Here is a 23,900-nt window from a genome sequence, read left to right on the forward strand (position 1 = left end):
CTCCTTTTACTCCTCCACTAGGGTTGAGCGACCTTGACCTTTTTAGAGTCGAGCCGTGTTTCGCGAAACCCGACTATCTTAGAAGTCGATTCGAGTGGAATCGGCCGATTATCGCGAAAAGTCGGGTATCGACCGAAACACGAAACCCAATGCAAGTCAATGGGGGAGCATAGTCGGCAGTGAGTGGAGGCCAGGAAAACACCTACACTGCCCATTTTAATGGCAAAAACATCCATTCTTGTTACAGAAGCTTGTCAATCGTAATTTACCTTATAATAATTGGAAGGCATTTGAAATTGGGGGTCATTTGGCTAAAGTTGTGGTGGGTAGGGCTGGTTCAAGTAATTAGTGGGCCCAGGAAATCTGGACCACGTCATGGCAGTGGAACAGGGAGAGGTAAGTATTTCAACTTTGCAAGTGCTGTGATCCTGAGCAAGCAGGGGGGCCCACTCGTTGGCATTGGCACTGGCACAGGGCCCCTCAAAGTACAGCGGTGTGTTTGCACGGCGGGGGCGCCTCCCACCGGCAGCAACACTTTTGCGTACTGAGAGGCCCTGTGCCAGTGACGTCGCCAACTAGTATTCCTCCCCCCACCTGATGAAGGAACCTGCACTTTCATCTGCACCTTCCTCTTTGTCCCCGTGTAAGGTGGTATGGTATGCGGGAAGAGGAACCTGACTTTCAGCAGGGTCACAATCTTGTTGTGTAGCGTGCACGGGGAATGTTGCGTTATGGGTCAATGTACCAGCAGACTCATCTATCACTGGCTGTGCAATGGGCAGGATGAGGAGGAAACACAGATATAGGCCCAAAGAATAAAGTTGGCTAAATGCAGTTACAAATTGGTAACACAGGACTAACCAGGGGGCATTGCAGAAGAGGACAACTGGAATGAGAGGCTGACACAGAGAGTAGGCCCAAATCAGTAAGTAGTCGAAATGCAGTTCAAAATTGGCAACCGTAGTAAACAGGCAGCACAGCTTTGTTCAGTGGAGGAGAACAGCAAGGAGTGGCAGACACCGAGAGTAGGCCCCAAACCAACTAGTAGGCCAAATGCAGTCTAACATTAATAACTACTTAACGAGAGCCTGAAAATGGAATTTCAGGACAGGAAACCAGGAGAACAGCAAGGAGCGGCAGACACTGTTAGTAGGCCCCAAACCAACTAGTACGCCAAATGCAGTTGTTCCATTTAACCACTATTTAACAAGAGCCTTAAGATAGAAGCTCAGGAAAGGCAACCTGGAGAACACCTTGGAGTGGAACACACCGTCTCTACACCCCATACCAAATGTGTAGGCCTAATGCAGTGTAGTTTCCAACAACTACTAAACGAGAGCATTAAGATTAAAGCAATGGCGAGGAAACCTGGGGAACACCTTGGAGTGGAACACACCGTCTCTGCACCCCATACCAAATGTGTAGGCCTAATGCAGTGTAGTTTCCAACAACTACTAAACGAGAGCATTAAGATTGAAGCAATGGGGAGGAAACCTGGGGAACACCTTGGAGTGGAACACACCGTCTCTCTACACCCCATACCCAATTTGTAGTCCTAATGCAGTGTAGTTTCCAACAACTACTAAACGAGAGCATTAAGATTGAAGCAATGGAGAGGAAACCTGGGGAATACCTTGGAGTGGAACACACCGTCTCTCTACACCCCATACCCAATTTGTAGGCCTAATGCAGTGTAGTTTCCAACAACTACTAAACGAGAGCATTAAGATTGAAGCAATGGAGAGGAAACCTGGGGAACACCTTGGAGTGGAACACACCGTCTCTGCACCCCATACCAAATGTGTAGGCCTAATGCAGTGTAGTTTCCAACAACTACTAAATGAGAGCATTAAGATTGAAGCAATGGAGAGGAAACCTGGGGAACACCTTGGAGTGGAACACACCGTCTCTACACCCCATACCAAATGTGTAGGACTAATGCAGTGTAGTTTCCAACAACTACTAAACGAGAGCATTAAGATTGAAGCAATGGAGAGGAAACCTGGGGAATACCTTGGAGTGGAACACACCGTCTCTCTACACCCCATACCCAATTTGTAGGCCTAATGCAGTGTAGTTTCCAACAACTACTAAACGAGAGCATTAAGATTGAAGCAATGGAGAGGAAACCTGGGGAACACCTTGGAGTGGAACACACCGTCTCTGCACCCCATACCAAATGTGTAGGCCTAATGCAGTGTAGTTTCCAACAACTACTAAATGAGAGCATTAAGATTGAAGCAATGGAGAGGAAACCTGGGGAACACCTTGGAGTGGAACACACCGTCTCTGCACCCCATACCAAATGTGTAGGCCTAATGCAGTGTAGTTTCCAACAACTACTAAACGAGAGCATTAAGATTGAAGCAATGGAGAGGAAACCTGGGGAACACCTTGGAGTGGAACACACCGTCTCTCTACACCCCATACCCAATTTGTAGGCCTAATGCAGTGTAGTTTCCAACAACTACTAAACGAGAGCTTTAAGATTGAAGCAATGGAGAGGAAACCTGGGGAACATCTTGGAGTGGAACACACCGTCTCTACACCCCATACCAAATGTGTAGGCCTAATGCAGTGTAGTTTCCAACAACTACTAAATGAGAGCATTAAGATTGAAGCAATGGAGAGGAAACCTGGGGAACACCTTGGAGTGGAACACACCGTCTCTGCACCCCATACCAAATGTGTAGGCCTAATGCAGTGTAGTTTCCAACAACTACTAAACGAGAGCATTAAGATTGAAGCAATGGAGAGGAAACCTGGGGAACACCTTGGAGTGGAACACACCGTCTCTACACCCCATACCAAATGTGTAGGACTAATGCAGTGTAGTTTCCAACAACTACTAAACGAGAGCATTAAGATTGAAGCAATGGAGAGGAAACCTGGGGAACACCTTGGAGTGGAACACACCGTCTCTGCACCCCATACCAAATGTGTAAGCCTAATGCAGTGTAGTTTCCAACAACTACTAAACGAGAGCATTAAGATTGAAGCAATGGAGAGGAAACCTGGGGAACACCTTGGAGTGGAACACACCGTCTCTACACCCCATACCAAATGTGTAGGCCTAATGCAGTGTAGTTTCCAACAACTACAAAATGAGAACATTAAGATTGAAGCAATGGAGAGGAAACCTGGGGAACACCTTGGAGTGGAACACACCGTCTCTCTACACCCCATACCAAATGTGTAGGCCTAATGCAGTGTAGTTTCCAACAACTACTAAACGAGAGCATTAAGATTGAAGCAATGGCGAGGAAACCTGGGGAACACCTTGGAGTGGAACACACCGTCTCTACACCCCATACCAAATGTGTAGGCCTAATGCAGTGTAGTTTCCAACAACTACAAAATGAGAACATTAAGATTGAAGCAATGGAGAGGAAACCTGGGGAACACCTTGGAGTGGAACACACCGTCTCTCTACACCCCATACCAAATGTGTAGGCCTAATGCAGTGTAGTTTCCAACAACTACTAAACGAGAGCATTAAGATTGAAGCAATGGAGAGGAAACCTGGGGAACACCTTGGAGTGGAACACACCGTCTCTCTACACCCCATACCCAATTTGTAGGCCTAATGCAGTGTAGTTTCCAACAACTACTAAACGAGAGCATTAAGATTGAAGCAATGGCGAGGAAACCTGGGGAACACCTTGGAGTGGAACACACCGTCTCTACACCCCATACCAAATGTGTAGGCCTAATGAAGTGTAGTTTCCAACAACTACTAAACGAGAGCATTAAGATTGAAGCAATGGAGAGGAAACCTGGGGAACACCTTGGAGTGGAACACACCGTCTCTCTACACCCCATACCCAATTTGTAGGCCTAATGCAGTGTAGTTTCCAAAAACTACTAAACGAGAGCATTAAGATTGAAGCAATGGAGAGGAAACCTGGGGAACACCTTGGAGTGGAACACACCGTCTCTGCACCCCATACCAAATGTGTAGGCCTAATGCAGTGTAGTTTCCAACAACTACTAAACGAGAGCATTAAGATTGAAGCAATGGAGAGGAAACCTGGGGAACACCTTGGAGTGGAACACACCGTCTCTCTACACCCCATACCCAATTTGTAGGCCTAATGCAGTGTAGTTTCCAACAACTACTAAACGAGAGCATTAAGATTGAAGCAATAGAGAGGAAACCTGGGGAACACCTTGGAGTGTAACACACCGTCTCTCTACACCCCATACCCAATTTGTAGGCCTAATGCAGTGTAGTTTTCAACAACTACTAAACGAGAGTCGGAAGATCGAAGCAATGTGGACGAAACCTGGGGAACACCTTGGAGTGGAACACACCGTCTCTCTACACCCCATACCCAATTTGTAGGCCTAAAGCAGTGTAGTTTTCACCAACTACTAAACGAGAGTAGGAAGATTGAAGCAATGTGGACGAAACCTGGGGCACACCTTGTGGCGGCAGACACCGTTAGTAGGCCCTACCAAAGTTGTAGCCCCAATGCAGTTTTAAAATTCCTAGAGGCTGAAAACAAGACTATTGACGCTCAGCTTTTTTCAAAGGAACACAGCTGTATTGAGTGGCGCAGACAGACACAGGTAGTAGGCCTTAAACCAAAAATGTGGCTCACTGCAGCTTAAAAAAGGTTACAGGGGTACACAGGCAGCATTGCTCTGGGCAGTGGAGGATAATTTCAATAGTGGACCGCAGACAGACTTTGTACGCCTACTATTAAAAAAAGGAGGCTCTATGCAATTAAAAATAGGTTCCAGGGGTACACGGGCAGCTGTGGTCTGGTCAGTGGAGGAGTAGTAGAAAAAACGGGCCGCAGACAGGCTTCGAAGGCCTAACATAAAAAGATATTGGGCTGTAGGCACTTTAACATTGGTTCCAGGGGTACACGGGCAGCAGTGGTCTGGTCAGTGTAGGAGTAGTAGAAAGAACGGGCCGCAGACAGGCTTAGAAGGCCTAACATAAAAAAATATTGGACTGTAGGCACTTTAACATTGGTTCCAGGGGTACACGGGCAGCAGTAGACTGGTCAGTGTAGTAGTAGTAGAAAGAACCGGCCGCAGACAGGCTTCGAAGGCCTAACATAAAAAAATATTGGGCTGTAGGCACTTTAACATTGGTTCAAGGGGTACACAGGTAGCAGTTGACTGGTCAGTGTAGTAGTAGGAGAAAGAACGGGCCGCAGACAGGCTTCGAAGGCCTAACATAAAAAAATATTGGGCTGTAGGCACTTTTAAATAGGTTCCAGGGGTACACGGGCAGCAGTTGACTGGTCAGTGTAGTAGTAGTTGAAAGAACGGGCCGCAGACAGGCTTCGAAGGCCTAACATAAAAAAATATTGGGCTGTAGGCACTTTAACATTGGTTCAAGGGGTACACGGGCAGCAGTAGACTGGTCAGTGTAGTAGTAGTAGAAAGAACGGGCCGCAGACAGGCTTCGAAGGCCTAACATAAAAAAAATTGGGCTGTAGGCACTTTTAAATAGGTTCCAGGGGTACACGGGCAGCAGTTGACTGGTCAGTGTAGTAGTAGTTGAAAGAACGGGCCGCAGACAGGCTTCGAAGGCCTAACATAAAAAAATATTGGGCTGTAGGCACTTTAACATTGGTTCAAGGGGTACACGGGCAGCAGTAGACTTGTCAGTGTAGTAGTAGTAGATAGAACGGGCCGCAGACAGGCTTCGAAGGCCTAACATAAAAAAATATTGGGCTGTAGGCACTTTAACATTGGTTCAAGGGGTACACGGGCAGCAGTAGACTGGTCAGTGTAGTAATAGTAGAAAGAACGGGCCGCAGACAGGCTTCGAAGGCCTGACATAAAAAAATATTGGGCTGTAGGCACTTTAACATTGGTTCAAGGGGTACACGGGCAGCAGTGATCTGGTCAGTGTAGTAGTAGTAGAAAAAACGGGCCGCAGACTGGCTTCGAAGGCCTAACATAAAAAAATATTGGGCTGTAGGCACTTTTAAATAGGTTCCAGGGGTACACGGGCAGCAGTGGTCTGGTCAGTGTAGTAGTAGTAGAAAGAACGGGCCGCAGACAGGCTTCGAAGGCCTAACATAATAAAATATTGGGCTGTAGGCACTTTTAAATAGGTTCCAGGGGTACATGGGCAGCAGTGGTCTGGTCAGTGTAGGAGTAGTAGAAAGAACGGGCCGCAGACAGGCTTCGAAGGCCTAACATAATAAAATTGGACAGGCTGTAGGCAATTTAAAATTGGTTCCAGGGGTACACGGGCAGCAGTAGACAGGTCAGTGGAGGCCTAGTGGAAGGAGGGACCGCAGACAGGCTTCGAAGGCCTAACATAATAAATTGGGCTGGCTGTAGACAATTTAAAATTGGTTCCAGGGGTACACGGGCAGCAGTAGACAGGTCAGTGGAGGCCTAGTGGAAGGAGGGACCGCAGACAGGCTTCGAAGGCCTAACATAATAAATTGGGCTGGCTGTAGGCAATGAAAAATTGGTTCCAGGGGTACACGGGCAGCAGTGGTCTGGTCAGTGGAGGCCTTGTGGAAGGAGGGACCGCAGACAGGCTTCAAAGGCCTAACATAATAAATTGGGCTGGCTGTAGACAATTTAAAATTGGTTCCAGGGGTACACGGGCAGCAGTAGACAGGTCAGTGGAGGCCTAGTGGAAGGAGGGACCGCAGACAGGCTTCGAAGGCCTAACATAATAAATTGGGCTGGCTGTAGGCAATTTAAAATTGGTTCCAGGGGTACACGGGCAGCAGTAGACAGGTCAGTGGAGGCCTAGTGGAAAGAGGGACCGCAGACAGGCTTCGAAGGCCTAACATAATAAATTGGGCTGGCTGTAGGCAATTTAAAATTGGTTCCAGGGGTACACGGGCAGCAGTAGACAGGTCAGTGGAGGCCTAGTGGAAGGAGGGACCGCAGACAGGCTTCGAAGGTCTAACATAATAAATTGGGCTGGCTGTAGGCAATTTAAAATTGGTTCCAGGGGTACATGGGCAGCAGTGGGCTGGTCAGTGGAGGCCTAGTGGAAGGAGGGACCGCAGACAGGCTTCGAAGGCCTAACATAATAAATTGGGCTGGCTGTAGGCAATTTAAAATTGGTTCCAGGGGTACACGGGCAGCAGTAGACAGGTCAGTGGAGGCATAGTGGAAGGAGGGACCGCAGACAGGCTTCGAAGGCCTAACATAATAAATTGGGCTGGCTCTAGGCAATGCAAAATTGGTTCCAGGGGTACACGGGCAACAGTGGTCTGGTCAGTGGAGGCCTAGTGTAAGGAGGGACCGCAGACAGGCTTCGAAGGCCTAACATAATAAATTGGGCTGGCTGTAGGCACTTTAAAATTGGTTCCAGGGGAACACGGGCAGCAGTAGACAGGTCAGTGGAGGCCTAGTGGAAGGAGGGACCGCAGACAGGCTTCAAAGGCCTAACATAATAAATTGGGCTGGCTGTAGGCAATTTTAAATTGGTTCCAGGGGTACACGGGCAGCAGTAGACAGGTCAGTGGAGGCCTAGTGGAAGGAGGGACCGCAGACAGGCTTCGAAGGCCTAACATAATAAATTGGGCTGGCTGTAGGCAATTTAAAATTGGTTCCAGGGGTACACGGGCAGCAGTAGACAGGTCAGTGGAGGCCTAATGGAAGGAGGGACTGCAGACAGGCTTCGAAGGCCTAACATAATAAATTGGGCTGGCTGTAGGCAATTTAAAATTGGTTCCAGGGGTACACGGGCAGCAGTAGACAGGTCAGTGGAGGCCTAGTGGAAGGAGGGACCGCAGACAGGCTTCGAAGGCCTAACATAATAAATTGGGCTGGCTGTAGGCAATTTAAAATTGGTTCCAGGGGTACACGGGCAGCAGTAGACAGGTCAGTGGAGGCCTAGTGGAAGGAGGGACCGCAGACAGGCTTTGAAGGCCTAACATAATAAATTGGGCTGGCTCTAGGCAATTTAAAATTGGTTCCAGGGGTACATGGGCAGCAGTGGTCTGGTCAGTGGAGGCCTAGTGGAAGGAGGGACCGCAGACAGGCTTCAAAGGCCTAACATAATAAAATTGGACTGGCTGTAGGCACTTTATAATTGGTTCCAGGGGTACACGGGCAGCAGTGGTCTGGTCAGCGGAGGCCCATTGTAATGAGTGTCTGCCAGTTAGTAGTCCAAAACAATAAATGAATGTGAATGTCTCGCATTAAAACAAAACAAAAACACTAAAGGGTGCAATCATTAGGTACAGGGGTGGGATCCTCTGCGTAGTTTCAGACCTACTAATTTGGCGCAAAGTATTTACTTTGGTAAATAGAGGACACTGCCCCTGACTATGTTAAGTACCATCATACATGTCAACACAATGGTATTGTCAGTGGCAGGAATGGAAGGATGTCAGCGCATAGACTAAACATTGGTGGAAGTGTGAGAGATAAATGTGGAAGTGGTAGAGCAATGTTTGACCTGGGGGTGGGTGAACTCTCTTGTGGCCGGCGGTACAGGCCCAGGGCCCCTCATGTTACAACAGTGTGTCTGACGTTGGGTGCGCACCACCACCGCCAGAGACACTTTATTGTACTATGAGGGACCCAGTGGCAGTGCTGTCGACCAAAAGCGGGCACACCCACCTCTTCAGACAAACAGCACTCTCACGGGTGCTTGCGCCAAGTCGCGATTCCACGGCCCCGTGTGAGGAGTTTGGCCATTTAGGGAGGTGTAAACATGTCGTATGATGGACAATCAGCTGCAGCAAATTAAGACATTAGAAAAGTAATTCACAGTAGTCCACAGGCAAGAGCTTTTCATAGGAAAGCTAGGTGTCGGCCGGGCAAGGTGGGGCAAAAGAATTTGAAATCCAGTTGTGGTTCATTTTAATGAATGTTAGATCATCAACATTTTGGGTAGCCAGACGAGTCCATTTTTCGGTTAATATTGAACCTGCAGCACTGAATACTCTTTCTGATAGGACACTAGCTGCCGGGCAAGCAAGCTCCTGCAATGCATATTCTGCCAATTCTGGCCAGGTGTCTAATTTGGATGCCCAGTAATCACATGGGAATGACGGTTGAGGGAGAACATCGATAAGTGATGAAAAATAGTTAGTAACCATACTGGACAAATGTTGTCTCCTTTCACTTTGAATTGATGCAGCAGTACCTGTCCTGTCTGCGGTCATAGCAAAATCACTCCACAACCTGGTCAGAAAACCCCTCTGTCCAACGCCACTTCAGATTTCTGCACCTCTAACACTTCTGTTCTTCTGCCCCCTGCTGCTCGTGTGAGAACGATCACGGGCGCTGTGTGCTGGGAATGCCTGAAGCAAACGGTCAACAAGAGTTGATTGTTTGGTTGCTAATATTAGTTCCAAGTTCTCATGTGGCATAATATTTTGCAATTTGCCTTTATAGCGAGGATCAAGGAGGCAGGCCAACCAGTAATCGTCATCGTTCATCATTTTCGTAATGCGTGTGTCCCTTTTGAGGATACGTAAGGCATTATCCGCCATGTGGGCCAAAGTTCCAGTTGTCAAATCTGCGGTTGTGATTGGTTGAGGGGCAGTTTCAGGCAAATCTACGTCACTTGTGTCCCTCAAAAAACCAGAACCCGGCCTTGCCACGCAACCAATTTCCAGTGCCCCCGGGAAAGCTTCCTCATTAATAGTGTTGAGCGATACCGTCCGATACTTGAAAGTATCGGTATCGGATAGTATCGGCCGATATCCGAAAAATATCGGATATCGCCGATACCGATATCCGATACCAATACAAGTCAATGGGACATCAAGTATCGGAAGGTATTCTCATGGTTCCCAGGGTCTGAAGGAGAGGAAACTCTCCTTCAGGCCCTGGGATCCATAGGGATGTGTAAAATAAAGAATTAAAATAAAAAATATTGATATATTTACCTCTCCGGCGGCCCCTGAACTCAGCGCGGGTAACCGGCAGGCTTCGTTGTTCAAAATCAGCGCTTTTAGGACCTGAGAATCACGTCCCGGCTTCTGATTGGTCGCGGGCCGCCCATGTGACCGCCACGCGACCAATCACAAGCCGCGACATCACCGCAAGCTATTAACGCGCTCATTTTTAAAAATCAGCGCGGTAATGACTTTCAAAGACGTTGCGGCTTGTGATTGGTCGCGGCCACGCGACCAATCACAAGCCGCTACGTCTTTGAAAGCCATTAACGCGCTCATTTTTAAAAATGAGCGCGTTAATAGCTTGCGGTGACGTCGCGGCTTGTGATTGGTTGCGTGGCCGCGACCAATCACAAGCCGCTACGTCTTTGAAAGCCATTAACGCGCTCATTTTTAAAAATGAGCGCGTTAATAGCTTGCGGTGACGTCGCGGCTTGTGATTGGTCGCGTGGCCGCAACCAATCACAAGCCGCTACGTCTTTGAAAGCCATTAACGCGCTCATTTTTAAAAATGAGCGCGTTAATAGCTTGCGGTGACGTCGCGGCTTGTGATTGGTCGCGTGGCCGCGACCAATCACAAGCCGCTACGTCTTTGAAAGCCATTAACGCGCTCATTTTTAAAAATGAGCGCGTTAATAGCTTGCGGTGACGTCGTGGCTTGTGATTGGTCGCGTGGCGGTCACATGGGCGGCCCGCGACCAATCAGAAGCCGGGACGTGATTCTCAGGTCCTAAAAGCGCTGATTTTGAACAACGAAGCCTGCCGGTTACCCGCGCTGAGTCCAGGGGCCGCCGGAGAGGTAAATATATCAATATTTTTTATTTTAATTCTTTATTTTACACATCTCTATGTATCCGATACCGATACCCGATACCACAAAAGTATCGGATCTCGGTATCGGAATTCCGATACCGCAAGTATCGGCCGATACCCGATACTTGCGGTATCGGAATGCTCAACACTACTCATTAACAATATACTCATCCCCATCATCCTCCTCGTCCTCCACCTCCTCTTCGCCCGCTACCTCGTCCTGTACACTGCCCTGACCAGACAATGGCTGACTGTCATCAAGGCTTTCCTCTTCCTCTGGTGCAGACGCCTGATCCTTTATGTGCATCAAACTTTGCATCAGCAGACACATTAGGGGGATGCTCATGCTTATTATGGCGTTGTCTGCACTAACCAGCCGTGTGCATTCCTCAAAACACTGAAGGACTTGACACATGTCTTGTATCTTCGACCACTGCACACCTGACAACTCCATGTCTGCCATCCTACTGCCTGCCCGTGTATGTGTATCCTCCCACAAAAACATAACAGCCCGCCTCTGTTCGCACAGTCTCTGAAGCATGTGCAGTGTTGAGTTCCACCTTGTTGCAACGTCTATGATTAGGCGATGCTGGGGAAGGTTCAAAGACCGCTGATAGGTCTGCATACGGCTGGAGTGTACAGGCGAACGGCGGATATGTGAGCAAAGTCCACGCACTTTGAGGAGCAGGTCGGAGAACCCAGGATAAGTTTTCAATAAGCACTGCACCACCAGGTTTAAGGTGTGAGCCAGGCAAGGAATGTGTTTCAGTTGGGAAAGGGAGATGGCAGCCATGAAATTCCTTCCGTTATCACTCACTACCTTGCCTGCCTCAAGATCTACTGTGCCCAGCCACGACTGCGTTTCTTGCTGCAAGAACTCGGACAGAACTTCCGCGGTGTGTCTGTTGTCGCCCAAACACTTCATAGCCAATACAGCCTGCTGACGCTTGCCAGTAGCTGGCCCATAATGGGACAACTGGTGTGCAACAGTGTCTGCTGCCGATGGAGTGGTTGGGCGACTGCGGTCTGTGGAAGAGCTCTCGCTTCTGCAGGAGGACGAGGAGGAGGAGGAGGAGGGGGTGCGATCGCCTACAGCCAAGTGGGCTAGGCACAACTGTCCCGAAATCGATGTCCCCTGTGGACCCTGCATCCACCACATTCACCCAGTGTGCCGTGATGGACACGTAACGTCCCTGGCCATGCCTACTGGTCCATGCATCTGTAGTCAAATGCACCTTTGTACTCACAGATTGCCTGAGTGCATGGACGATGCGCTGTTTAACATGCTGGTGCAGGGCTGGGATGGCTTTTCTGGAAAAAAGTGTCGACTGGGTAGCTCGTAGCGTGGTTCAGCGTACTCCATCAGGGCTTTGAAAGCTTCACTTTCAACTAACCGGTAGGGCATCATCTCTAACGAGATTAGTCTAGCTATGTGGGCATTAAAACCCTGTGTACGCAGATGCGAGGATAAGTACTTCCTTTTTCTAACCATAGTCTCATGTAGGGTGAGCTGGACTGGAGAGCTGGAGATCGTGGAACTAGCGGGTGTGCCGGTGGACATGGCAGACTGAGAGACGGTTGGAGACGGTATTGTTTCAGCCGGTGCCCTAGATGCAATATTTCCTCCTACAAAACTGGTGATTCCCTGACCCTGACTGCTTTTGGCTGGCAAAGAAACCTGCACAGATACTGCCGGTGGTGCGGAAAATGGTGGCCTTACAGTGACGGAAGGGATGTTGCGTTGCTGACTAGCTTCATTGGCCGAGGGTGCTACAACCTTAAGGGACGTTTGGTAGTTAGTCCATGCTTGAAAATGCATGGTGGTTAAATGTCTATGCATGCAACTTGTATTGAGACTTTTCAGATTCTGACCTCTGCTTAAGCTAGTTGAACATTTTTGACAGATGACTTTGCGCTGATCAATTGGATGTTGTTTAAAAAAATGCCAGACTGCACTCTTCCTAGCATCGGATCCCTTTTCAGGGATTGCAGACTGAGCTTTAACCGGATGGCCACGCTGTCCTCCCACAGGTTTTGGCTTTGCCACGCGTTTTGGGCCAGATACGGGCCCGGCAGATGGAACCTGTTGCGATGTTGATGCCTGCTGCGGCCCCTCCTCCACCTCCGCTTCAGAACTACTGCCGCCTGCACCCTGTTCCCCCAATGGCTGCCAATCGGGGTCAACAACTGGGTCATCTATTACCTCCTCTTCTAGCTCGTGTGCAACTTCGTCTGTGTCACCGTGTCGGTCGGTGGTATAGCGTTCATGACAGGGCAACATAGTCTCATCAGTGTCTGATTGTGGATCAGTACCCTGAGAGGGCAATGTTGTGGTCTGAGTCAAAGGACCAGCATAGTAGTCTGGCTGTGGCTGTGCATCAGTGCACTCCATGTCAGAATCTACTTGTAATGGGCATGGCCTGTTAACTGTTTCACTTTCTAAGCCAGGGACGGTATGTGTAAAGAGCTCCATGGAGTAACCCGTTGTGTCGCCTGCTGCATCCTTCTCTCTTGTTGTTGTTTTTGCTGAAGAAGACAAGGAAGCGACTTGTCCCTGACCGTTAAAATCCACAAACGACGCGCTGCTTTTACATTTACCAGTTTCAGAAGAGGAGGCAAAAGAGCTAGAGGCTGAGTCTGCAAGGTAAGCCAAAACTTGCTGTTGCTGCTCCGGCTTTAAAAGCGGTTTTCCTACTCCCAGAAAAGAGAGCGTTCGAGGCCTTGTGTAGCCAGACGACGAACCTGGCTCCACAGCTCCAGCCTTAGGTGGAATATTTTTTTTCCCACGACCACCTGATGCTCCACTACCACTACCCTCATTACCAGCTGACAATGAACGCCCACGGCCACAACCTCTTGCACCAGACTTCCTCATTGTTTTAAAAACTTAACCAAAGTAACTTTATTTGTTGCTGTCAAACAACTTACACGGTGAACTCTAACTTCAGTATGATTTCAATATCCCTTTACAGGTTGGTGAGACCACAAGGAAAATCAGGCACAATGTTACACACTCTGTTTTCTGTGGCACCAAATCACAGAGATGCCACACACGCAGGACTGTCACTCAAGCACAAATGTCAATATTAATCTCCCACTGATTTTTTTTTTTTTTTTCAGGGAGACTTTAGAAACAAAATAAAATAAAATGATTTTTTCAGGAAGAATTTAGAAACCAAATAAAATAAAATGATTTTTTCAGGGAGAATTTAGAAACCAAAAAAAAAAAAAAAAAATAGGCTTTCTATGGCCCACTGAGTGAGAGATGGCACACACACAGGAGTCAGGAGTGGCACACAAGCCCAGAGGCCAATATTTTTCTCCCACTGATTGATTGATTGATCATGGGGTGCATTAAAAGAGGTCTGGATACACATGATGAGAGCATTATACTGCCTCTGTACAAATCCCTAGTTAGACCGCACATGGAGTACTGTGTCCAGTTTTGGGCACCGGTGCTCAGGAAGGATATAATGGAACTAGAGAGAGTACAAAGGAGGGCAACAAAATTAATAAAGGGGATGGGAGAACTACAATACCCAGATAGATTAGCGAAATTAGGATTATTTAGTCTAGAAAAAAGACGACTGAGGGGCGATCTAATAACCATGTATAAGTATATAAGGGGACAATACAAATATCTCGCTGAGGATCTGTTTATACCAAGGAAGGTGACGGGCACAAGGGGGCATTCTTTGCGTCTGGAGGAGAGAAGGTTTTTCCACCAACATAGAAGAGGATTCTTTACTGTTAGGGCAGTGAGAATCTGGAATTGCTTGCCTGAGGAGGTGGTGATGGCGAACTCAGTCGAGGGGTTCAAGAGAGGCCTGGATGTCTTCCTGGAGCAGAACAATATTGTATCATACAATTATTAGGTTCTGTAGAAGGACGTAGATCTGGGTATTTATTATGATGGAATATAGGCTGAACTGGATGGACAAATGTCTTTTTTCGGCCTTACTAACTATGTTACTATGTTACTATGTTACTATGATTTAGTGATTTTTTCAGTTAGAATTTAGATCCCAAATCAAGCAAAAAAATAAATAGGCTTTCTATGGCCCACTGAGTGAGAGATGATGCACACAGGAGTCAGGAGTGGCACACAAGCCCAGAGGCCAATATTTATCTCCCACTGATTGATTTAGTGATTTTTTCAGGTAGATTTTAGAACCCAAATCAAGCAAAAAAATAAATTGGCTTTCTATGGCCCACTGAGTGAGAGATGGCACAGACAGGGATGGCACTCTAGCAGAAATGCCAATCTAATCTCCCACAAAAAAAAATAAAAAACCAGGGACTGTCCTACAATCACTATCTCCCTGCAGTAATCTCAGCCAGGTATGGCAGGCAGCAATAAGGAGTGGACTGATGCACAAATTAAATAAAAAGTGTGGACAAACAAAAAAGATAGCTGTGCAGAAATGAAGGAACAAGAGGATTTGTGCTTTGAAAAAGCAGTTGGTTTGCACAGCGGCGTACACACAGCAATGCAGCTATCAGGGAGCCTTCTAGGGCAGCCCAATGAGCTACAGCGCAGAGAAAAAAAAAAATGTAGCTTCCACTGTCCCTGCACACCGAAGGTGGTGTTGGGCTGTGGAAATCGCTACAGCACAAGCGGTTTTGTGGTTAATGGACCCTGCCTAACGCTATCCCTGCTTCTGACGAAGCGGCAGCAACCTCTCCCTAAGCTCAGATCAGCAGCAGTAACATGGCGGTCGGCGGGAACGCCCCTTTATAGCCCCTGTGACGCCGCAGACAGCAAGCCAATCACTGCAATGCCCTTCTCTAAGATGGTGGGGACCAGGACCTATGTCATCACGCTGCCCACACTCTGCGTTCACCTTCATTGGCTGAGAAATGGCGCTTTTCGCGTCATTGAAACGCGACTTTGGCGCGAAAGTCGCGTACCGCATGGCCGACCCCGCACAGGGGTCGGATCGGGTTTCATGAAACCCGACTTTGCCAAAAGTCGGCGACTTTTGAAAATGAACGACCCGTTTCGCTCAACCCTATCCTCCACCTCTTTTCTTTTCGCATGCCTATATGTAGTTGTGTCTTTTCCATGTGTTTGTTGTGTCTTCTGAGCAGTTTGTCAGCTTTTGGACACCTTTTAAGGTGTTTTCTATGTGTTTGTATGTGTGAACCCGTTCACTAGGAAGGTGGCTCAACACTACTCCTGACTGCCAGCATGCCACGCACGCCGATTCATATTGTGACGGGTAATCTCTTCCTGATGTCTTTCTGTGATTCATTGTGTTTTCTGACAGCCTGTCCCGCTATTTTTTATCTTACATCATCTGCTTTGGTAGTTTTACTTTCAAATCTTCCTCTTTCTTTTTCGTCTCGTGACTTTGCTCTGATTTTCCCTTTCTGGGTCTTTGTAGATTTTCCATTTTCTATAACCTTTCAGTGATTGCAAGTGTTCTCTTGGCATATATTTATATTAGCAATGTCCATTTTGATATTGACCTCATTAGCTGTATATTTTTGTTCACTTTATCTAGAAGCCCTTGGTTTAAGTATATACATATTATTATGCCATTTTGTACTCTTGAATAATACATCTTAATGTAAAAGTGGTTACATCCTTTGTTATTTTATGATATACGATATACAGATCCTGTAATATAACCTGGACCTTTTGCATAGAAGTGATATGCTTCAGTTTATTTGCATTTATTTATTTTCTTTTATATTGATTTGTTAATAGACATCCTTGATAAAAGCCTGAGAGCTGAAACTTTGGAAATCTTGTCTTGTTCTTTACATATATATCAGCTGAACAATAAAGATTCTTTTATCACACGGAACATTCCAAAGAAACATATTTTTTTTGAGTGCCGGAGGGGTTTTCTACTTCTGTATGTTGCTTTTTCTTCTGAGCACATACACTCAGTGAATTGAGTGCAAAAGCTTCTGACTACTTCTACTACTACATGCTAGATGTAATGTCAAGCCAGCAATTAGCTTACAGATGGAAGGACGTGAAGGCAGAGGTCGTGCCCTAAAATGCTATTGGTTTGGTATTTCCCGTGGCGTATCCAGGGGGGGAAGCTGGGGCATGTGCCCTGGGCGCAGCCGACAGGGTTGCACCAGCGGGCAGCCTGATGATGCGGCCGTCCAAGGAGGCTCCTCGCCATCGGCATTCTGCCGCCCCAACACTAAGATAATCCCGTTCTCTGAGCCGGCTGCGCGTCGAATCCCAAGTGTACAGCGACGCCACCGACGCGGTTGCTAGTACCCTTCCTTGGCTTGCCTTGTGATCCCTTCTCTTCAAGCCCTGACCGCTGAAGCGCTGACCGCCGCTGGCACTTCCACATCAGTGAAGCGTCAGCAGTGGCTGACTTCACTCTTCACAGACACAGCAGGGCAAGCACAGGCTGCGTTGCGGTGTTAGTGGTAAGTTCTCCAGGCTCCAGCTCCAGACTGCAGGGTAATGGAGCTGAAGACGCCGACCGAAGAATCAGATAATGTTTGAAATTTAAAGGGGCTGGTTAGGGTCAGCTATATGGAGCCTGCAGGATAGGGAGGGAGCAGAGGCCAGGGGCAACGGTAGTAAATTGTGTCACTGAGTGTGAGGACTGAAGAAAAGCCAGGGGGCTGGATGAAATCTGAGGAACATATGATATGGGGGGATGGGGGCAGAAATCAGGATATTATGGGGGCACAAATCTGGACATTATGGGGGCAGAAATCTGGACATTATGGGGGCAGAAATCTGGACATTATGGGGGCAGAAATCTGGACATTATTGGGGCAGAAATCTGGACATTATGGAGAAACACATATCTGGACAGTATGGGGCAGAAATCTGGATATTATGGGGGCAGAAATCTGGACATTATGGGGGCAGAAATCTGGACATTATGGAGAAACACATATCTGGACAGTATGGGGCAGAAATCTGGACATTATGGGGGCAGAAATCTGGACATTATGGGGCAGAAATCAGGACATTATGGGGGCAGAAGTCAGGACATTATGGGGGCAGAAATCTGGACATTATGGGGATTCAGGAATATACCTTGGCTTGGTCATACAGTTTCAATAGAGTTAAGGTTCAAATGGGGGAGGTTTGGGGGGGCACCAAACTGATCCTTTGCCCCAGGTGCAGGAAAGGCTAGATATTCCTCGGAGTATTTCTCCTGTCGTGCAGTCATGAGTGACATCCTGAGAAAAATGGGAATTAGTCATACCAGTAGTTGCATTTCCAGGAGTCCATCATGATAGCACCATTACATTCCATCCCCTGAATTCTGAAGCTCACGTGATTTTAACATTTGCATGTAAGAATTCTATAAAATAGAGTTGCATCCATCCTGGTGTGGTGATTGGCAAAAGACACTGATGGTGTGGTTGAAGGGGCCTTTAACATTTTGTGCGTTTCCTGTCCCTAGAGGTTGAGTAGAACTACTTCCGGTCATGCTGTCATGATGGACTTCCGTAAATACATTTACCGCTTGGACTAATTCCTATTTTTCCTGGGTGTATGTGTATTTTTATATGATATGACTATGGGGTTAGTAATGGAGGCATCTTATTGATGCCTCTCCATTACTAACCTTGGGGCTTGATGTCACCTGATAATATAAAGGTGAGATCAAACACCAAACCATCACTCCACTTGCCACCGCTACAGAGTAAGTGGGAAGAGTGAGGCTAAGTGCCAAAATTGGCACATTTTAGGCTATGTGCCCATGTTGCAGAGCGTAAGCAGTTTTCCTTATCAAAACCAGACTCTCTTGCCAGGAAATCTGTTCCCATTTTTCTAGCGTTTTTTTTTTTGCGTAATTGTTGCATTATTCTCGCATTTTTCATGCGTTTTTTTCCATGCGTCTCAATAAAATTATATAAATAACAAGTGACTGGCACACTCCGGACGTGTTGTGATGCAAAATTGGGGGTTTATTATACATACAGTAAACACAAACATTTCTGTCGTAACTGGACCTTCATCAGTGTGCTAGATTACTAGTATGTTGGAGGAGCCCCAAAAGTTAGAACTAAGATGCATCGGAAGCCTGAAGCTATATAGAATTCAGGTTGTAGAAGCAGTCCATAGACGCAGGGGAGTATGTCCCAGGTGGCGCTATCAGAAGAAAGCCTGAAGCTATATAGATCCCAGGTTGTAGAAGCAATCTGCAGATGCAGGGTAGTGTGTCACAGGTGACACTATCCGCCCAGTAACTATGTAGCCACGCGGTGTCACCGCTGTTAAGGGCTAAAGGTACCTTCACACATAACGATATTGTTAACGATATCGTTGCTATTTGTGACGTAGCAACGATATCGTTAATGAAATCGTTATGTGTGACAGCGACCAACGATCAGGCCCCTGCTGGGAGATCGTTGGTCGCTGAATAAAGTCCAGAACTTTATTTCGTCGCTGGACTCCCTGGAGACATCGCTGGATCGGCGTGTGTGACACCGATCCAGCGATGTCTTCACTGGTAACCAGGGTAAACATCGGGTAACTAAGCGCAGGGCCGCGCTTAGTAACCCGATGTTTACCCTGGTTACCATGCTAAAAGTAAAAAAAAACAAACAGTACATACTTACCTACCGCTGTCTGTCCTCCAGCGCTGCGCTCTGCACTCCTCCTGTACTGTCTGTGAGCCGGAAAGCAGAGCGGTGACGTCACCGCTCTGCTTTCCGGCTCCCAGACAGTACAGGAGGAGAGCAGAGAAGCAGAGCGCAGCGCTGGAGGACAGACGGCTGTAGGTAAGTATGTACTGTTTGTTTTTTTTTACTTTTAGCATGGTAACCAGGGTAAACATCGGGTTACTAAGCGCGGCCCTGCGCTTAGTTACCCGATGTTTACCCTGGTTACCGGCATCGTTGGTCGCTGGAGAGCGGTCTGTGTGACAGCTCTCCAGCGACCAAACAGCGACGCTGCAGCGATTCGGATCGTTGTCGGTATCGCTGCAGCGTCGCTAAATGTGAAGGGGCCTTTAGAGGGAAGTGCATGCAGCCTGATGAATGGAGGGAGCACCGCCCCCCGTCCAGTTACGACCAAAACGTTTGTGTTTACTGTATGTATAATAAACCCCTAATTTTGCATCACAACACGTCCGGAGTGTGCCAGTCACTTGTTATTTACACATTGAGGCTTGGGAACCTATGACCGTGCACCTCCTCCCTTCGGCTGTGCTGAACATTTTCTATATTATCAATAAAATTATATAGCTGCAAATCACTGCGATTCCACAAAAGTAATGAAGATGCTGCATTTTTTTCCGCGATGCGTTTCCTCTGAGGAAAAAAAACACTGCATGGGCACAACAATTGTGGAATGCCATTAAAAATAATAGGATGCGTTTTGTAAGCGTTTTTAAGCGTTTCTGCTGTGGAAAAATGCAGCAAAAAATTTTTTAAAAATGCAACGTGGGCACATAGCCTTATAGATGTACCTTTTCTGGGGCAGCTGAGAGCTAATATTTTTAGCCTGGGGAAAGAAGTATCCCATTCCTGGGCTATTAATATCAGCCTGCAGCCGTCTATATAGCCTTTGCTGGTTATCAATTATAAGGGAACCTTACCTCTTTTTTAGTGTCCACCATTTTAATAGCCAGTAAAGGCTAAGTATACAGCTGTGAGCTGATGGCTGATATTAATATCCTGGCAAGTTCCATGGGTATTACCCCCTTCCCAGGCTATAAACATTGTCCCCCAGCTGTCTGCTTTCCCTCTGCTGGCTACAAAAATTATGATAGAGCCCACACCATTTTTTTCCTATAAATAATCTTGTATTAATTAAATACATGTACAGTAAGCTGCACACACTGTACTAATTGTATATGTCACTGACATCTGTATATCTATCTATTCTATGTGTATTTACTGTATGCTATCCATCTATTTTATCCTGTCTGCTACTGCTGTGAATTTACAGTACAAGACACATGAATTGCCGGCTTTTCTTCTATGTAATATATTTACATATGTATAGATGTGTGTCATTGACACCTATATATTCTATGTGTATATATCTATATATTCTATTCTAGTATTCCAACCTGTTACGCTGTGATTGCAATGCTTGTGGAAGATGAATTTGCCGACTTTTATTCTATTATATACTGTATATAATGAATAAGCCCTCCCCGTCTATGGGAGTGGAGACGCATCCATATTCATTACCTTAATGAGTGGTACCATGTGATTGCTCAGCAGGAAGCGTTGCAAGCGCCGGCGGTCGGAATGAGATGCAGTGCCAGCACGGAGGGCGCGCAGGTAGGCGAGTATGATGTGTGGTCTGGCTCCTAGCACCGGCTCCTCCATCGCCCCCCCTCCCTCGCCAGCTTTCTGTACCTTGACTCATGTATAAGCCGAGGGGGGTGTTTTCGTCACAAAAAAATGTGCTGAAGAACTCGTCTTATACACGAGTATATATGGTGTGTTTTGAAGAATATTTACTTTGATAACTATGTGTAAATGACAGAGAATTGCTCTATGTAAAAGCTCATGTTAAATTCACATTGCAATGGGGTAGCAATCACACTGCATTCAGATGCTAGGTGTGAAAAATCGGATTGTACTCGCATGACACTCATGTGACTCTCATAAATTTAGTGTAACTCCAGCCTAAGGACCCTTTCACAGATCAGTCTTTTGCCGTCAATCTCAATCTGTCAAATTTTGAAAAAATGGATCCGGCGAATGTTGCCGCCGGATCTGTTTTTTTTTCTCATAGACTTGTATTAGCGACAGATGGTCTCACGTTTCATCCATCGTTTGACGGATCCATCGAAAATTGTTTCTCCGGTGGCCAGAGAAAATGGACATAGTAAAGTTTTTTGTGTCCTTCGAAAAAAAAAGGACAGTGACGGATCCGTCGCCGTCCGTCGTTTGCTAGAATGGCAGCCAATGGCGCCGGATCTGTCAAATGATGGAATCCGGCGACTGATTCCATTTTTTTTTTAACTGAGCATGCTCTGATCTTTTAAGAGCCAATTAGCTGGATCTGCTAGTCTGATCCGTCCAAAAAAACGGATCCATCGCATCAGTTTTTCACAACCTGCGACGGATCAGTTTTTTTTCAACATCCGAAAAACTAACTATGTCATCAGTTTCATCACCCTCAAGGATATTTTAAACCAATTATTCAACTGAGTAAATAGGGACCAGTCCTGACAAATCAGGGACTATATTGAACTATGGAAAGTATGACTATAACATGTTTGTGCTTATTGGGTTTTAGATAGAATTTTGAAAATCAAAGCTTCTGATTTATAGACTGGCCAGTAATTATCCTCTATATAAACAGAAACATCCATGTTCCTCTATACTAGAGCAGATTATGAGGGCACAACTTTTGTATGATGCTTTCCTGCCAGTCAGTTTTTTTAATTTTATTCTCAGTATAGATATGGCAATAAAAAAAGATGTATACAATATGATTAACCCCTTCCCGACGTTCAATTTTCATTATTTCCTTTACTTACCAGAGCAATAGCTTTTTTTACTTTTCCATCCACAAGGCTGTACGGGTGCTTATTTTTTGCTGGATAAGTTATACTTTGACCCCAATCATTTTATCATGCAATGAAATCTACTGGTAAGCTTGAAAAAAATATTTCAAGTGCAGTAACACAATTGGTAACTAAAATAAATTCCAGAAAACTTGTTCACTACATAGAAAAAAAAAAGACCTGGCAATTCTCAATGTCAGTACAATTACGAAGAAGCTAAACATGCCATTAATGATTAATAGCACATAATAGGGGGTGGCCCTTGTATAGATTTTCCATTGGGCTGTAAGAACTTCAAACTATGCATCTGCCTACTAAATATACAGGAAGCTTTATAGTTTGATACATATCAATGAGAATATGGAGGAAGCTGCGGCAGGAGCTTCTGATAAGACAGGAAGTGAATTTCTCACTTCCACTGTATTCTATTGGTCATTTCAGTGGAGCTCGAGTCACCCAATAAAAAAAAAAAAAAAGCAATTAAGTTTCAGATCTTCCTTTAATTCATAAAATTAAAAGGAACTCAGAAAAAATTTTTTTTTATGGTCGCTAGCAGAGTTTTGGTGTGCAGAAGTGATCTCCTGTCTTGGTTCTCTAGTTGGGACGCAGCTTCCACTCCTTGCATCCCTGGAAAACATTGGCTGGCAAATACACATACTATGAACAATGCTAAACTGGAACATCTCTTCATACTTTGACTTCTTTCTTATAGACTGGTGCTTAAGAACGAGATATAGCACAAGTAAAATGGGTCAAAGGAGATGTTGTGAACCCAAGAGCCGGGGTGAGGTCCAACTCCACTCCGAACCGAGGCTGAAATGTGAACTTCTGCAGCAATCTTGTAAAGAAGAGGAACAGCTCCGTTTTAGCCAAGTTCTCCCCGGCACAACTTCTCTTCCCTGGAGAAACACACACAAAAAAAAGTGGAAATCAGACTCTCTATAAGGCCAGGATCACACATACGCAAGATACGGCCGAGTCTCGCAGGTGAAAACCCAGCTCTGGCACCGGCACTCCGGAGCGGAGCGAGAAGCCGCACAGCAACACATGGAGCTGCACGCTCTGCTCCGGATTGCCGGCGCTCGAGCTGGGTTTTCACCTGCGAGACTTGGCCGTATCTCGCGTATGTGTGATCCCGGCCTTACACGGATATATAGTACCCATACACAGTGGCATGTTAAAGTTTGGGCACTCTGGTTAAAAAATTACTGTTACTGTAAACAGTTAACAAATTGAAGATGAAATGATCTGTAAAAGGACTAAAGTTAAAGATGACACATTTCCTTTGTATTTAAGGCCAATAAAGTAAATTTTGTTCACCATCATTGTTGGAAAGGGCCAGGTGATGAAAATTTCCCATGGTTATAAAAGCCCAGCCTCCTCTAACCTTTTGCTAAAAAAAGGGGTCCCATTGTTTTTCTCGAAGCAGCTGCCTAGCACTCTGAAAATGAAAATGGTAGAGGCCCACCAAACAGGAGAAGGTTCTAAAAAGAGAGCAAATCATTTTCATTTTCAAGATGCCATTTCTTCAGCTAGAAATTTAATTAAGAAATGTGAGTTAACAGGAACAGTGAAGGTCAAGACAAGGTCTGGAAGACCAAGCAAATTTTCAGTGAGCGCTGCTTGTAGAGAGCCAAACCAGAACCCCTGGTTGACTGCAAAAGACCCCGAGAAATATGTAACAGACTCAGGAGTTGTAATATATTGTTCTGCTGTAAAATATTGTTCTGCTGTTCAGAGAGACCTGAACAAATATGGCCTT

At 46.3% G+C, this 23,900-nt stretch overlaps 1 protein-coding gene across 2 annotated transcripts in view; it reads right to left on the bottom strand.

Moving 5' to 3' along the window:
• Positions 1-22,618: 22,618 nt before the first annotated feature.
• The window catches only part of LOC138638767 (cytochrome P450 2K6-like), a 50,130-nt gene continuing 48,848 nt past the window's right edge, over positions 22,619-23,900 (bottom strand). For both annotated transcript variants that reach the window (XM_069728335.1, XM_069728336.1), the window contains exon 11: positions 22,619-23,037. In XM_069728335.1, the coding sequence (XP_069584436.1) occupies positions 22,859-23,037 (179 nt within the window). In that variant the 3' untranslated portion in view covers positions 22,619-22,858. The remainder of the gene's footprint in view (positions 23,038-23,900) is intronic.

Source organism: Ranitomeya imitator, chromosome 5 (genome assembly GCF_032444005.1).
Source record: "Ranitomeya imitator isolate aRanImi1 chromosome 5, aRanImi1.pri, whole genome shotgun sequence".
In the NCBI taxonomy this organism is placed as follows: domain Eukaryota; kingdom Metazoa; phylum Chordata; class Amphibia; order Anura; family Dendrobatidae; genus Ranitomeya; species Ranitomeya imitator.